Genomic DNA, 16446 nt, shown 5'->3' on the forward strand with positions numbered 1-16446 from the left:
AACATTTGATAAGCCAGCCAAAAAGAAATCAAAGATATTGTCCCTGCATAATTTAAGGATTAGCAGAGTCAAAAATAATTGAACTCAAATGCTAGAATATGTTTTAAAACCGTGGCAATCAAAATTTAGCAAAGTAATAGTGCAATAAGCGCTCAAACTGATTCATACATGGCACATGATACCCTGTATGTGAATTCTATTAAAAACTAGTGTGAACACTGTGGAAAAAGCATTTAGTTAATTTTGTTTTAAATTATGCACCTTCCTTAGATTTAATGACTTCTGTTAAAATGTTCAATGCTGGCCTTATTAATAGATGCAGGTGTTTCTTTGAGATGTTGAGGAATTAGATAACCAATAGCTCTTTTTACCCCAAACAATAAGACCAATGGAACAATATTTAATCAATGTGCTGGCATGAACCACAATTCTAATCTGACCCTTCAGAAGCACATGGCTGCCACTATTTTTAAGGATTTTACTTTCCTCACTACTTCTATCTTGATTACAACTGTGAATATACAAATATTCAAATTATCTTCTTTGGACATTTTACCACAAACTGCAGTCTGAATAAAAGGGTGCCCAAATAGCAAATTATCCCCCCCCCCTTCAAAAAAGGAACTAAAGCTATCAAATGTTTCCCAGTGAAGATCTCCTGATGTACATTATTGATTTACAGGAATCTGAGGGACAGTAATGAGAGTCCTGCCTGTATTCATTTCTTTTGAGCCTATTCAGACAGAGGTGACAATCAAAGACTAGTGAGGAAAAATGAAGTGAGAAAGGTTTGGACACACAACCAACTCTCTTGCGCTCCTCAATTTTTCTCCCCTTTAAACATCTGGCTGAGGATATTACTCATGTGGGCATTAATAGTATTCTTTAAAAATAGTGAAGTAATACAAAAAAAAAAATCAAGAAAAATATTTTATAAACAAAGAAACAAAATCCTGCTGCTCTGCTGTGCATGCTTAAGGAAATTGTTATATCCAACTAGGTACTTACAAGTAATAGGAGTAGGAATATGCATTTCTTCTAAATATGCAGTCAGATGAAGGAAATGTCCAATAGTGGGGAAGAAGGAAAAAAGCATAATTAGACTTCATATCAAGGATTTTAAATTTGAACTGTACATAGTATTGCAGAGCTGACTCTACTACCAAATTTGCTTTAATCTTCTATAGTTATTGAATACTGGTCTGAGATCTGGTTGCTACTTTCCTCAAACAGGAATGTTTGCACGTGACAAGTACAACTGCCACTAATGTTTTGTATAGTCCTGGGCAAGTCAGTTCACAATGCTTCGAGTTCCTAACCAAACAATAACAATACCTACCAATTGTTTTAAGCCTGTTTAGGCATGAAGAACACAATTTTAGAGGTAACTGAGGTCTAAATTTAAGTCTGAAAATTCATAAGCAAACTTTTATAGGATTGAAGAAGGGGCTATTTTGTGATTTTGGCAGCAATAATGGTTGCATTCCATGCATCCATTTTTGCCTCTAACCTCTAGTTGCTACTTTGTAGAATAATCAGTAAATATTTTAATTTGACACTCTCGGAATGTCACAAAAGAGCTAAATCACACTACAGAGAAGTCAATCACATTTAACCACATGACATTATTTGAAGCTAAATAAGTGAAAGAGAAAAGTTATCTTAGATCAGGAGTGTCAAACTCACAGCCTGTGGGGCAGATGCATCATGCGCTGGTCACGCCCACCCCCTGTTTAGCAAAGGGCAAAAAAGTCATGATACGTCACATGACAACAACGTGATGCTGCGAGTTTGACACCCCTGTCTTTGATAAAGAAAGAATGAGGGGGGAACAGTACAGTGACTAAAAGAAGAAAGAAGAATAATCACACCGTGAGAATAGACTTACTACACGAATAAACCATTTGGAAGGCTGTCCCAAAAATAATCAAGGGAAGGAGCAATGTGAAAACAGCAAGGTGAAGTATTCTTTGGCTGAGCTCTATTAAATACAAGATGATAATTCATTTCCTATATATTCTAATAATGGAATTGCTTTTGCATATGAAAATATAAAATAAATAAACTCTGCACTTCATAATTCATAATTATGTATTATGTATTCTAGATATAAATGCCACCTCACCACTTATAAGCAAGCTGATGTAGAATAATTTGCTGGGAAGAGTATTGTCTTGGCAAAGATTCAAACAATGTCAGATACATCTGTAACTACTAATGTACACATACATATTTAAGCTGGATGCTTGTAAATCTAGGAGTCTCGATTAAACCTGAATTGCTGTGCATTATGAACACACATGCAAGCATATCTTGTATAATTGCACAGAATATCCCACTGGTAAATCAGCTCCTTTAAATATTAAAATATCCATTTTATATTTCTCAAACTACCTATGAGCCATACAAAGCAGCTATACAATATAGGTTTTGTCAAACCACTAGAAAGCACATGCATAGTTTAAATTAGTAAATTGGTGTCATACCAGGAAATAATCTGGAAGACATTATTTGTATCCCTTTTCCTCTCTGGATTGAATTTTATTTGAGATGTATATGAATAAGGCTTGCAGTTGTGCATAAGCACTTTGGAAACACACACATGTTCACAGTTAATGCACACAGTGCATACTAAATTATCTACTTTAGAAATAATAACTTTCAAATACTCCTAACATTCAATTTCTTCCCCTGCTGATGATATATCATGTTCTCCCCACTTAGTCATTAACCTCCTGAAGTTCATCTATTCATATTGGAATGTGTTATACCTCAAAGTCACCTTGTAAAACAAGAAACAAGTTGTTCTCTTTTGACAAATGTGTCACATACAATTACAGACAACAGACAAAAGCTAAAACTATACAGTGAGTTACGCTTAATATTTTAATAGATTTAAAATATTACTACAGTTTCAATAGGTATGATCATTGATAGTTCTTGAATATCAGAAATTGTCAGGTAAAACATCTTTGTAACCAACACTGCTCTAAATACAAAGTTTTATACATTTTTTTTCAGTTAAGCACGGGGTGGGATTTCTGCTGTCTATTCCATCTTTCTAAATTCCAATTTAACTAAGACAATTTGTAAAACTAAGGCACGAGGAGGAAAATATAGGCACAGTTTTTGGTTCCTTTGCATCCTTTCTACAGGATGCACATATCCAGTGTTACAAACACTGGAAATAACCATGTTAATTAAGATATACTTAATTAACTTAATTAATTAACTTAGTTAATTAAGATATACTTAATTAAGATATACTTAATACCAAGTTTTAAGATACACAGTTCATTACTGCAAGTGCCACAAGAAAAGGACTCTTGAAATAACTATTAGAGTTTGCCAATTTGTCAAACAGGCAACAAGTGGTCAAAATAGGCAGTGCCCTATCAAATCCTGAATCTGTCAACAGCGGTGTTCCCCAAGGCAGCGTTTTAGGTCCAACACTCTTTCTGCTTTATATCAATGACCTTTGTGATCTAATTATAAGCAGCTGTGTCCTCTTTGCCAATGATGTTAAACTATTCAACACGACAGACAACTTTGCTACCCTTCAAAATGACCTTGACTATATATCTGAATTGGCAACTCCAAATCTCTGCCAACAAATGTTCAGTCCTGCACATTGACAGTAGAAATAAGAACTTCAAATATTTGCTGGCTGGTAACATTCTAAAAATTGATCCACACTCTGTCAAGGACCTAGGAGTACTCATTTCTAAAGATCTAAGTCCAAGAGCTCACTGTAACATCATTGCAAAAAAGGCTGTAAGAGTTGCAAATCTTATTTTACAAAGTTTTCTCTTTGGTAACACTATAATCCAAAGTATGGCATATAAAACCTTTGGCAGACCTATACTTGATTAATGTTTACCTGCCTGGAACCCTTACTATGTTTCAGACTTCATTACATTAGAGAGGGTCCAGAAATATTTTACTAGGAGAGTTCTCAAATCTTCTGCTCGAAATAAAATTCCCTATACCACCAGGCTTGAAATCTTAAGTCTAGAAAGCCTCGAACTATGTCGTCTACGTTTCAATCTATGCCTAGTTCATAAGATTATTTATCAAAATGTTCTACCTGTAAATGAATACTTTAATTTCAACCATAATAATACAAGGGCCATCAACAGATTTAAACTCAATGTAATTCATTCTAATCTTAATTGCAGGAAATATGACTTTTGCAATAGAGTAGTAAATGTCTGGAACAATCTACCTGATCCTGTTGTTAGTCTCTCTAATCCCCATATCTTTTGCCATAAGCTGTCTACTGTGGACCTTACATGTTTCTTAAGAGGTCCCTAAGGGGGCATGCATAAGCGCACCAGCATGCCTACCATGCCTCTCCTACTGTTCCCAATTTTATGTAATCATTCTATGAGTTTATGGCTATGTTTTGCCAATTTATATCCTTTTTTTTTGTGCCAACATGTGTCCATGTCTGTGTCTACTCTGTCACTTGTTTTTTTGTATTTGTTGACAAATAAATAATTAAAAAATAAATAAATAAATAAATTTCCTACTAAGAATACATAGGGTCCAGAAAAACAACAACATATGTCTCAAACTTCAGTATATGTTTGGAATGAATGATATCTATCATTTTTTCCAACTCCAACAAAGAGAAGCATATAAATGAGAACATAGCACAGAGGGAATACTTAACTTTTGAAAACAAATATTCTATGCTGCAGAGATGACAAAATAAATGACTTAAATACTAAGTCTTTTCAAAGCTTTTATATATACAGTGTGTACCCTGCCCTACAGCTTCGGGCATTAACTTATTAGCAACCCACAGCAATGAGGTTTAGCAAGCAAAGCTACAACTGCATCTTCTCCACAAGTTAAACAAACAAGTGAGTGTTCAGTGTATCATGATTCAAATTTATTAAAGCTTTATACTGCTAGGTTGTTCAAAGACTCCTCTTTTTCCATTCACATTCCACTGAATCCTTTACAAACTCCAATTCCATGTTCATTATGGTATGGTACCAATATATGGAATTAATAGCTGCAATGTTTATGTTTCACTTACTTATGCATGAAATGTAATTTCAAGCACATTTGGTACCTCATTGCCTACCATGTTTCATTCGTTCTAATTGATTACAGATTTCATCCTACTGATTAGTTCCATTTAAATCAATGAGACATTGGTTATGACCGACTTGGACTCCGACAACTGCCCGACCTTAGGACCTTTCGCCGCGAACTTAAAACCTATTTGTTTCATCTTGCTGGACTGGCTTAACTTTTAAAAACTTTTAAATGGTTTTATTGGGTTTTTTTAAATTTTAGTGATTTTATAGGGTGTAATTGTATTTTAGCTTTGCCAATTGAATAAGTTTTTTAGGGGTAGTTTTTAATTATTTTATGAGTTTGCTTTGTATTTTAACTGGCTGTTCACCGCCCTGAGTCCTTCGGGAGAAGGGCGGTCTATAAATTAAAATATTATTATTATTATTATTATTATTATTATTATTATTATTATTATTATTATTATTATTATTATTATTATTATTATTATTATTATTATTATTATTATTCAATGGGAGCTTTTAAGTGTAGAATCACTTATGATAATACAAAGATTTCATTTTCTTACTTGGCTACTATAAAAATGATCCAACCTCTAATATTTTAAATGATCACTACATAATACTGGATAAATCGGATAAATGTCTTGGAAAATTATGTAGAAGTGTTATGTACAACACATTTACATGGAGATATGCATTATTTATTTTGTTCATAATAAACTTAAAAATCAGAATATCCACTATTCTATCAAACAAAATATTGCTGAATTCATATTAATTATTCAAATAAATTTCCATTCTGTGAACTTTATTGCTTTGTCCATGTTCCCAAATTTGAAGTGCTTGCTATTTCACACAAAACTACATATAAATCTTCTTTACCTATTTAAAGGAATGGTTCCTCTAAATATGTGCCCTGGAAATGATTATCTTTGATTAAAGATATGTGGCATCTACTATTACAAAAGGAGGCTTGCCTAGAATAGACCAGGATGAAAATGTTCTCATAACTGTTCCAGTTATGCAAAGCACTGATGGGGAAGAAATTATTTTTTCTCTTTCTCTCCCTTGTTCTAAATCCTTAATTTCTAAACTCCCATTGTTTATTGGGATGTTGGTTACGCTTTGTACCCAATTTTTTGTCATTCTACTTCTATCCTCTCTTAAAAGTACTTAGGCTCCTCTCTATATGTTCATTTCAATAATTCATATGTTTTGTATGGACTTGAATTACTGCACATGCTGGTATTTTTTATAAACAGTGGTAAATGATTGCTTCTTATTTCTTTTGATTTTGTGACCTATTATATGTTTTCTGGAAAATATCATTGGTGGACATGAGTCTCACCACAGAAATGCAAAAGCTGTTCACGGTTTGTCAGATTTCAGATCTGGATACAGATTTCAGATTTCTGATCTGGATATAAACAAGGACCTGAATTCGAAATTTTTAGAAATTTTGATTGGTTTCCATGAAATACACTTAGATATTTTGACAATCAATGAGGTGATAAGAAGTTTTGTTGAGCTTTGTTAGGTTATGAACTCTAAAGAGAACAAAACAGGCATATAAGACATAAAGTGATTAAGATACTTGCTTTTATTAGAAAAACTGTCCTTGCCTCCAAATATCCACAATGTTTGAAGTTTTATAAAATATAAATATATAAAATCATCCAACTTTCTGTCCATGTGCTCATTGCACTTTTCATGTTATGTGAGTAAGTTTGAATAGGGATTAATTCAAATTCTATACATAGTTAAAAAAAAATAACAGTGAACTTTCTAAAGATTCACTGGGAACTCTCAACACAGACTCCACAAATCAAAATTTTGGAGAGTAGTTTCTAGCTCCAGCTTACTAATAGACACAAAGTTAGCCTATGGTCATGATATAATTGAGCAAACGTAATATAAAACAATGGGGATTTAAAATACCAATGGAACCATAGGTCATTTAATCTTTAACATCAAAATAATTTTCTCCACCATTTATGTACAGATGGAAGCTTTTTTTCACTCTGAGATTCACAAACTAGAATAGAATTATCAGAAGAACTTCCATGATATTCATGGGAGTTGTTTGGAAAAGAATACATTAAATTACTCCAGTTGCATGCACGTATATGCTTAAAGAAAGACATTAAAGCCACTATTGAATTCGGGAAAATATTCCAAGTACATAAAAAGTAATCTGATACTGATTCTGAATCATTGGAAAATACACATTTCTACAACTATTTGCTTGATGTCCTAATTAATAAGCACTCTGCATTGATCCTATTTTAGTGATTGATTATGTGCCATCAAGTTGTTTTTGACTCCTGGCAATCCCAGAGATATAGTTTAATATCTTCTTATAATAGAAGAGATAGATATGAATATAATATGATTTGATCAATGGAGCATCAGAAAGAGAAATACAAGGAATCTTGACTATTACAAGGAAGAAAATTTACATTTCTATTGAAATGTAAAACATGTTTTTTTTTAGATTCTAAGTTTCTTTTACCTGCTACATGTCTAGTAATAAATTCTTATTTGCCCAAAGTTGTCTCACTGCTATCTGTGTGTGAAACTAATCTATTCTTAAAGGTTCCAGCATTTATTTTAATGGATTAAGGCAATTTGTGGATTTATTCAATAGCACATTCATTCATTAGTATTTAAAATGAAAGGGTGATTATCCCCATAGAAGGGAGTTTATAGACGAGCTAAAAGCTGCTGTCCTACTTTCTACTTTTTACCCTTTCTATGCAACTAATCTTCAATTTAAAAAGTAAAAATGCTTCTTAAGTTTGAATAGACAAAAGAAAGAGGTTTTGTTCCTACAGCTTGTGTGACATGCCGTGAGACCAGACAAAACTATGTGGTGACATAGTCAGTCCAAGAAGTCCTAGGAGAGAAGACCCTATTTTCAGAGGCCAGCATTCCTGGAAGTATTAAAAAAGAAAGAAAGAAAGAAACCCCTGAACACGAGGGGCATTTTTTTAAAAAGGATGGTAGTTGGTAAATTGTAAATTCAGACCCAGAGACCCCACCCATTTCAGGGGTGAAATCCAGCAGGTTCTGAAGAACCAGTAGCGGAAATTTTGAGCAGTTCAAAGAATCGGCAAATACCACCTCTGGCTGGCCCCAGAGTGGGGTGGGAATGGAGATTTTGCAATATCCTTTCCCTGTCACACCCACCAAGCCATGCCCACCAAGCCACACCATACCCAGAGACCCACAGAACTGGTAGTAAAAAAAAATGGATTTCATCACTGCTTCATTTATCACTAGCATCAATATTTTGATTTTTCCAGGTGCTGCTCATTAAAAATTAGACCAATAATTATCTGATTGAAAAAAGTAGACCACTAATAGAACAGGATTAACACACAATTTGATTAGAAGTAGCACTAGTTTCCTTTTCCAAAATATTTTGGGGATGGAAGAATGTGTAAGAAATAGCGTGCTTTTGAACCTGAAACCAATAGATAAACAAAGAAGGAAGGATCTTTTTTAAACATGATAGATCTTCTGTCTAGGTAGTCTTCAACTTATGACCATAATTGGGACCCAAATTTCCATTGTAAAACAATGTAGTTGTAAAGTGAGTCATCAGGTGATCAGGCCCAATTTTATGATAAGTTATGATAAGTTATTAAGCAAATCTAGCTTCCCCCATTAACTTGTTGGAAGCCAGAAGAGAAGGTTTCAAATTGTGATCACATAACCTCGACACAGTCATTCTAAATGTGAGCCAATTGCCAAGCACTCTAATTTTGATCATGTGCCTACAAGTGGTGTGATGGTCACAGCTTCGAGGATTTGTTGTAAGTCATTTTTAGTAAGACTGTTGTAAGTTGTACCATCATTGAGTGAATGGTCACAAGTCCAAGTTATATTCAGTGCTAAGGCTATTACTGGCTATTTAACTGAAGCATGTAGAACAGCAAAATGCTAATATTGTGAAGCCTGAGTTGTAGTCAAATGAATCTGAAGTGCTTATATTCAACATGGGATCACTTTAATTAAACTTCTCAATAGCATCTCAGTTTGATTTTATGTTTATGACAGTTAAATAAAGTCTTTTGACTACTTATCCATCTTTAATTTTAACATTTCTTCAATTTTTTTTTCAATTTCATTTTTTTTTAAAAAATTCAACATTACTTCAGATTTCTTGTGTGTCCAATCACACTTGGCCAATAAAGAATTCTATTCTATTCTATTTTGTGGCAATTTTGTTGCTATTTAATTCCAAAATGTTTTCTCTTTACCTAGTTCCGCCCTGCTGTATCATTCTCCCTTTTGGTTAGCAAAATGCATCAGGAAAATTAAATGAATTGTGTCTGTTGCTGATCAGCCATAATGCCTTAGGCTGTGAGCAGATGCCACTCTGATATCTGAAGGTAATGCCTCAAGTTTGTCTAATTAAATTACTATTTTTCTGCCTCATTGCTTTAAAAAACAACAGAATCTTGTCCTTGTTGCTCGGTGGGCTGAAAGATTACTCATTTTCTTGAAGGCTGAATTCAGAACAGCTAGGATACATAATTATTGTTTTTATAATATCCATCTTATTATTTGTTTATTTAATTATTTGTGAGTACTGGGTTTTTGAAGACTCAGTTTATTCCTCAGATATTTCAATGTTTTTTTTAATTTGCTTCTCATTTCAAAGCATGATAGATTTTTTGCAAACCATATGTCTCTCAATATGACAATACTTTCCACTGTGATCCAATTATTGTACAACTTCTGACCTACTTGATTAGATGAAAGCATAAAAGTAACTTCAGGGCAGCAACAGATTTTGTTGACAAGGTAGTCCTGTTTAATGTCTATTTCTAGCCTGCTTCTGTTTCGTAAGTGACAAAAGACAATTGAACCAAAATCCTTTTTGTTGGTGGGCCCCTATTGTTTGAAAATTGACTGTGTACAAGATTATAAAACCCCCAAAATGTATTTATATAGAAATACTAATAGTCTTAACACCTTTCTGGCAATCCTTCATTTTCTGAAATTAATTCATTATAGTAGTTTAGAAATGTGCTAACTACCATCCTGGTCATAAATCACTGTGGGGAAAACAGAACCCTCACAGAAAAAAAATAGTTTAAACCTGAGGCATTAGGAATCAATTAGTAAAACAAGAGTAAGTTTATAGTGTACATGACTCTTTTCTGTCTAGATGGAAATCAGTTAAGAAAGAGCAGTCAGGCAAATTATTTTCAATGGTTTTTGATCCATTAATTGCTCTTTCAGCTGATCTATCCTCAGGATCATTGCCTTTACTTTGGAGCAGGTTCCCTCCCCATAATAATTTAAAGTGAATCTGCCTCCTATTAACTTAAATCCATTATTCTTTGTCCTATATTCTGAAATGAAAAAAAACCAATGTTATACTTTCTTTCCACATGACAAATGTTCAAATGTTACAACAATGCTATCATATCCTGTATATCCCTCTGGCTAAACATAGCTATAGGTATTTCAAACTCATTTATAGAATTCAGTTCCTATTCCCCTGGTTATCCTCATTGGTTTTACTGGAAACACTCCCAATTTTTCTTAATCTTTCTCCCAGTGTGGCATCTAGAATTGGAACCAATATCAATAAATGTATATGCAGATTTATCTTTCCATACCCAATACTTTAATACTTTGATATTAAGTTTACTAGAGGAATATAGATCAATATGAAGCATAGGGTTCAGTATTTCTGTTGAATGCTGTTTAATGTCTAATATTAATTACCTGTAATTACTATTGCTTTATTTGCCGTATTTGTATAAATTGTAGTTTATACCACACACATGTTTTTGTTATACAAACTTTGTTCTAATCTGGTTATACTTAGTGAAAAGATAAATAATTGTAGGAAGAAAACATATAAATTACTTTTTTCCTTCCATTACAGAATTATTATATTAAATTTCATATAAATATACTTTAAAACAATTAGATGATAAATAGTAGCTTAGTGAAATGTAATTAATATTTAAAAACATTGGTTACTCATAAATAAATAAAGGTAGAATGTAGTTCCATACAAAATCATTTATTTATAAAAGACATGTATTATTTTTACTCCAGTTACTGCTTCAATTATATTTCATTGGAATTAGTGGAGAAAAAAGCAAGTCTTTGAGCAAATGCCCCCTAATTTAGCTTAGTTGTGTAAAATTCACTAATTTGCTTCAATTTAATGCAAGAAGCTACAGATGAACAGCAAACTGTTTTCAATCCAAAATGGTCAGCCCAAGACCAAATGTCTCATTTTGAAGAGCTTTGTGTGCAAACCACTCTATGTCAAGTTTAAAACCCTTCCAAAATAATCAGACAGCCTGTTTGGTTGTCAAATGGCTCACACATTAAATAATGTCTGAATTAAAAATGAAATGGTTCAAAATTTGAAAGGTTTCAAATTTAGTCATTTTATACACCCCTACAGGAGGCTATCCACCCCCCCCCCATTTTCAGCAAGAGAAACTGCAAAAGAGATGGAAAAGTGTATAGTATTTAATTCATTGAAATAAATTTAAATTCAAGTGCATAAAATGTATGCAGGATAATAACAACAACAACAACAACAACAAAGTTGGAAGGGACCTTGGAGGCCTTCTAGTCCAACCCCCTTCCCAGGCAGGAAACCCTACACTATATCAAACAGATGGTTATCCAACATTTTCTTAAAAATTTCCAGTGTTGGAGCATTCACAACTTTTTTTTTACAAAGATTTATATATTTTTACAAAGAATTCTAATGCTTGTGTATAGGCTATATTTGTAGATTGTTGCTTGTAAGCATCCTCATGATTTATAGTGACAAATGGGAACTGGTGTTTAGTATAGTAGAATTTAAGGGTCCTTGAGTGGCACAGACTGCTAAGACAGTCTGTTATTAACAGCAGCTGCTTGCAATTATTGCAGGCTCAAGTCCCACCAGGCCCAAGGTTGACTCAGCCTTCCATCCTTTATAAGGCAGGTAAAATGAGGACCCAGATTGTTGGGGGCAATAAGTTGACTTTGTATATAATATACAAATGGATGAAGACTATTGCTTGACATAGTGTAAGCCGCCCTGAGTCTTCGGAGAACGGCGGGATATAAATGCAAATTTAAAAAAAATTAGTTTATGCATGCTTTTTCATGGACTGCTTGTCTTTGCTATAACATAGATTTAACGCTAAGAAAATATTTTTAAGAAACACGAAAAATGTGTTAAACAGGTTCCTTTCCTCCATACCATTTATTGTGAAACATACAATACATTATACTTGTATATAATTACAACACATACATAGAAAGCTGTACTGTAGTTCTAAACTTAAAGGAGTTCAGTTAAAGACAACTAAAAAAAGAAAAACAAATCTCCTGGTATGAGCAGATTCCCATGACTATCATAGGCTCAGATTGGTATTCTAACTGGGTTTCTTTAACTATGCTGAAATATAGTTTTTGTATATAATCAATACAAAAATGCTTTCTTGATGCTAGAAACTGCCAAGTTAATTGAATGACTAAATCACAATATGTAGTAGGCATGGTGATCATAAAATGAGAGCAAGGAAACTCAGCATGCCATGCTGGTTCAAAGTGTGATAGCCAGTGGTTCACATAGAAAGCATGTACAGATGCAAAAAAATAATAATAAAAAAAATGGCCTGTTTCAAAATTTATTTTTTTCTAATACATGACAGCACCAACTTTGTAAAGTGGTGGTCATATGAACCAAAACAAATCCTTCATACAGCCTTTCTTTCTCAAGCAAATTTTAATAAGTTTGTCCATCTGAGTGGATGGTCCAGAGGAAATGGCTGTCATTGAACATGCACAGTCAAGCCACACTTAGCAGATTAATAATCACCTTGGATCTACTGCACCGCTCCTTCAAAAAAGAATAGAAAGGGAGTTTTTGGAAGCAACCCACACATGTCATAGTTTGTGATAACAATAGCAGACAAGCAACATCATAACACATGAACTGCATATGTATCGGTCTTCAAGAACACACATACACAATTTGAATATAATACTCTTCTAATGAATTATTCCAGTTTGAAAAATGCAAACATGTAATATTAATAAAATTGTATACATATTTGTACACCATTGAACATCTGAGGGAGTGGAAGTATAATCAACTAATTTCCTTTTTGTAGCTAAGTGAAATGACTTGCTCAGGTAATACAAACTGGCCTGAATAAACCACAAATTTATATTATTATTGGAATAATATTTTAGTAATTATATCTTCAACCAAAGAATCTTGGGAAGAGTAATTGAATGAAAATTTGTGCATTTTGTTATAGATGACTTTTTCTTTCCCAGACTGGCAGAGTTATAAATCCCAGACTTTTCTGGGAGAAAGAATGAGTTTATAAACAACAAAAATCTATAGTATGGATATGACAACATGTATTGAAAACTCAGGACTTAAAATTGGTTTTTATATATTTAAACACCCATATATATAACCCCATAGTAAATAAATATCAAAAAGTTCTGCATGTTTCCCACACTCACCAAGCTAGTAATAAGTAAATCAGAATTCATTATTTAATCAAATGGCTGAAAAAAATATACATACATCACAGCCACACAACATATAATCAGAATAAGATCCCCATGCAGAGAAGAACCTTTCCTTTAGCCACGTACGTAGATAAAATTCAATGAAAATCTCTAAACCAGGGGTCTCTGACCTTGGCAACTTTAAGCTTTGCTGGCTGAGAAACTCTGGGAGTTGAAGTCCACAAGTCTTAAAGTTGCCAAGGTTGAAGACCCCTGCTCTAAACTGCCTCACTCTTTGCATCCCCAAATGAGCATAAAATAAGCACCAATAAAATGCTAAATATTTAAACAAGAGATAACAGCAATAATAAACATTCCCAAACCAAGGCAATGTAGAGATCTTAGAAACATACCTCCTTTTGATGGTAAGCATCGCTCCCAAAAGGATAATTACGAACATCAGAAGACCAGCTATGACTCCAGCCATTTTCACCGTATTATCAACCTGTTTTTCTGGTTCCACCACATTAGAATTCTGTGTAGAAGCTCCTTCAGAAGTTGTAGAAAAGGAGAAAATAAAAGCATTGTTGAAAAATCCCAGGTAAATCAGATTTCAACAACTGTTCAAATGCAACAAAAAGCCAAACCTGTATTTGGCCATGATAGAAAGAGAGATGCATCTTTGTCCCAAATATGACAAAAATAATTTCTCCATTCCAACAGACTAAATGGCAAACATAACCCCCATTTCAGTAAATTTATCATGCATTACCACATAATGTAATTTTGTATGCCATTCTTTTCTTTTTTTAATATTTTTATGTTTATTAATTTATTTATAATTTTTATTGGCTGCTCATCTTACCACAGGGTAATTCTGGGAAGCTTACAATCATATCTATCTATCTATCTATCTATCTATCTATCTATCTATCTATCTATCTATCTATCTATCTATCTATCTATCTACATTAAAAAATAAATAAAAACAACCATTAAAATCCAATTACAAGTAAGGAGATTGGGGAGAGTGGGATGTGTTGTTATTCGATCAACCACTTTTTTATGTCTAATGAAGATCTCAGACCTCAGGTAAGTGTGTCAAGTGAAAAAAAATGGATCACCATTAAATCAAGTATGTATTTAATATTATTATTATTTTATTGTATTGTATAAATATATCATTATTTATTAATGATACATTATTTGTTTCATTAAGTGTTGTACCTTATGATTCTTGACGAATGTATATTTTCTTTTATGTACACTCAGAGCGTATGCACCAAGACAAATTCCTTGTGTGTCCAATCACACTTGGCCAATAAAGAATTCTATTCTATAAATATATTACTTTTACAAATATCTACAGGTGCTGAACACAGCTTTTATTTTTCTCACAAAACTCTGTGAGGTGAGTTGGGCTGAGAGAGAATGCCTATCCCAAGGTTATCCAGTTGGCTTTAATGGTTAAGACGAGACTTGAATTCACAATCTCCCACTTTCTAGCCTGGTGCCTTAACCAATAGAGCAAACTTGCCAGTTCTTTATAAGAAGGTTTGTTTATACAGGATTATTATATGTCTTACATAGGAGTATTAAAATTAATTGAGAAAACCCTTTGTCTCATATTCCTGGAGCTTTGATGGCTGCATCACCAATAGCATAATACCATTTTAATTGCCAAAGCTTCATAACTGAAAAGTGGGAAGATCTCAAAGTGCAAATATAGCTCTGCTCATATTTTACAACATCGATAGCTATTTTAAATATGCATCCCTGACTTTCAGTCAGCAGAAATATTTTTGCTTCATTTACTAAATGAAGCAAACCCAGGATAATACGCCTAGTTATGACTTCCTGCCAGAAATTTCAATAACAGTTGTGCTCTGTCCAGTATCCCCAATGACTAGTAGAACAGCATTTTAAGAGCTTATACTTTATGGATTACTGCCTCCAGCATGTAGCAATTAAGGGAGCATCTGAATAGGATCTATGTCATTCAACTGCTGCAATTGTCCAGAAACATATTGTAATAGCAGTGGTATTTCTCATGCCCTTAAGGGCTTCCAATAAACCAGAAAACACTCAAATGAAATTGGTAAAATTGGATCTTCAATCTCTGGAGGCACTCAAACAAAATCAAGTGAAGCAGGTTGCATTTAGAGAATACAGTTTGCTAAGAGTATAGACTGAACACCAGCAAAAGATTTTGAAGCGTTTTCAACTGTCTGGTTATAGTGGAAAAACATTATTCAGTATGCACATGAAGCTACATTCCTTATTGCAAGGTACACATAGTCTCTACATAAAGAAATTGGGGAACTAAATATAAGAACTTGATTCTCCCTGACTACTACCTAAACAATTGTGCATTTCATTTCAGAGTACAGTGAAATTCTACCTGTTTTTCACTGCTTGTGTTTGTGGAAGTGTGTGTGTGTGTGTGTGTGTCTGTTTATGTCTATGTGTGTTGGTGTGTATCATTGGTAGGTTTTTACCAATTCACCCCAGTTTGGGTGAACCGGTAGCAGCGGCGGCAGGAGGCTCCAGCCACCCGCCCAGACATCATCATGGATGCTCTGCGCATGCACAGAAGCACCGTACGTGAGTGATGCAAGCACATGCGCGTCCGCACTCACAGTTCCAAACTGGTAGCAAAGGTAAGTGAAAACCACTACTGGTGTGTATGTGTGTGTGACTGTTAAAATAATTTGATGTGCATGATCTAAATAAATGATCAACTATGGTATTTGTTTATTTATTTATAAGCCACCAGAAGCAAGAGACTCTCAACAAATTAGAATCTCAGCAATTAAATATCAATGCACAAATGCTACTGTCTTAAACATCTTAGCCAATCTACAACAAACATTTATTTATTCTGCAAAGA

General features: G+C 33.6%; 1 protein-coding gene across 1 annotated transcript in view; it reads right to left on the minus strand.

Annotated features, from left to right (window-relative positions):
* The window catches only part of PTPRT (protein tyrosine phosphatase receptor type T), a 541915-nt gene that overhangs the window by 95104 nt on the left and 430365 nt on the right, over nt 1–16446 (minus strand). The window contains exon 12 of the mRNA XM_058177805.1: nt 13970–14105. Within this exon, the coding sequence (XP_058033788.1) occupies nt 13970–14105 (136 nt within the window). The remainder of the gene's footprint in view (nt 1–13969; nt 14106–16446) is intronic.

This window comes from Ahaetulla prasina, chromosome 3 (assembly GCF_028640845.1).
Source record: "Ahaetulla prasina isolate Xishuangbanna chromosome 3, ASM2864084v1, whole genome shotgun sequence".
NCBI classification, from domain to species: domain Eukaryota; kingdom Metazoa; phylum Chordata; class Lepidosauria; order Squamata; family Colubridae; genus Ahaetulla; species Ahaetulla prasina.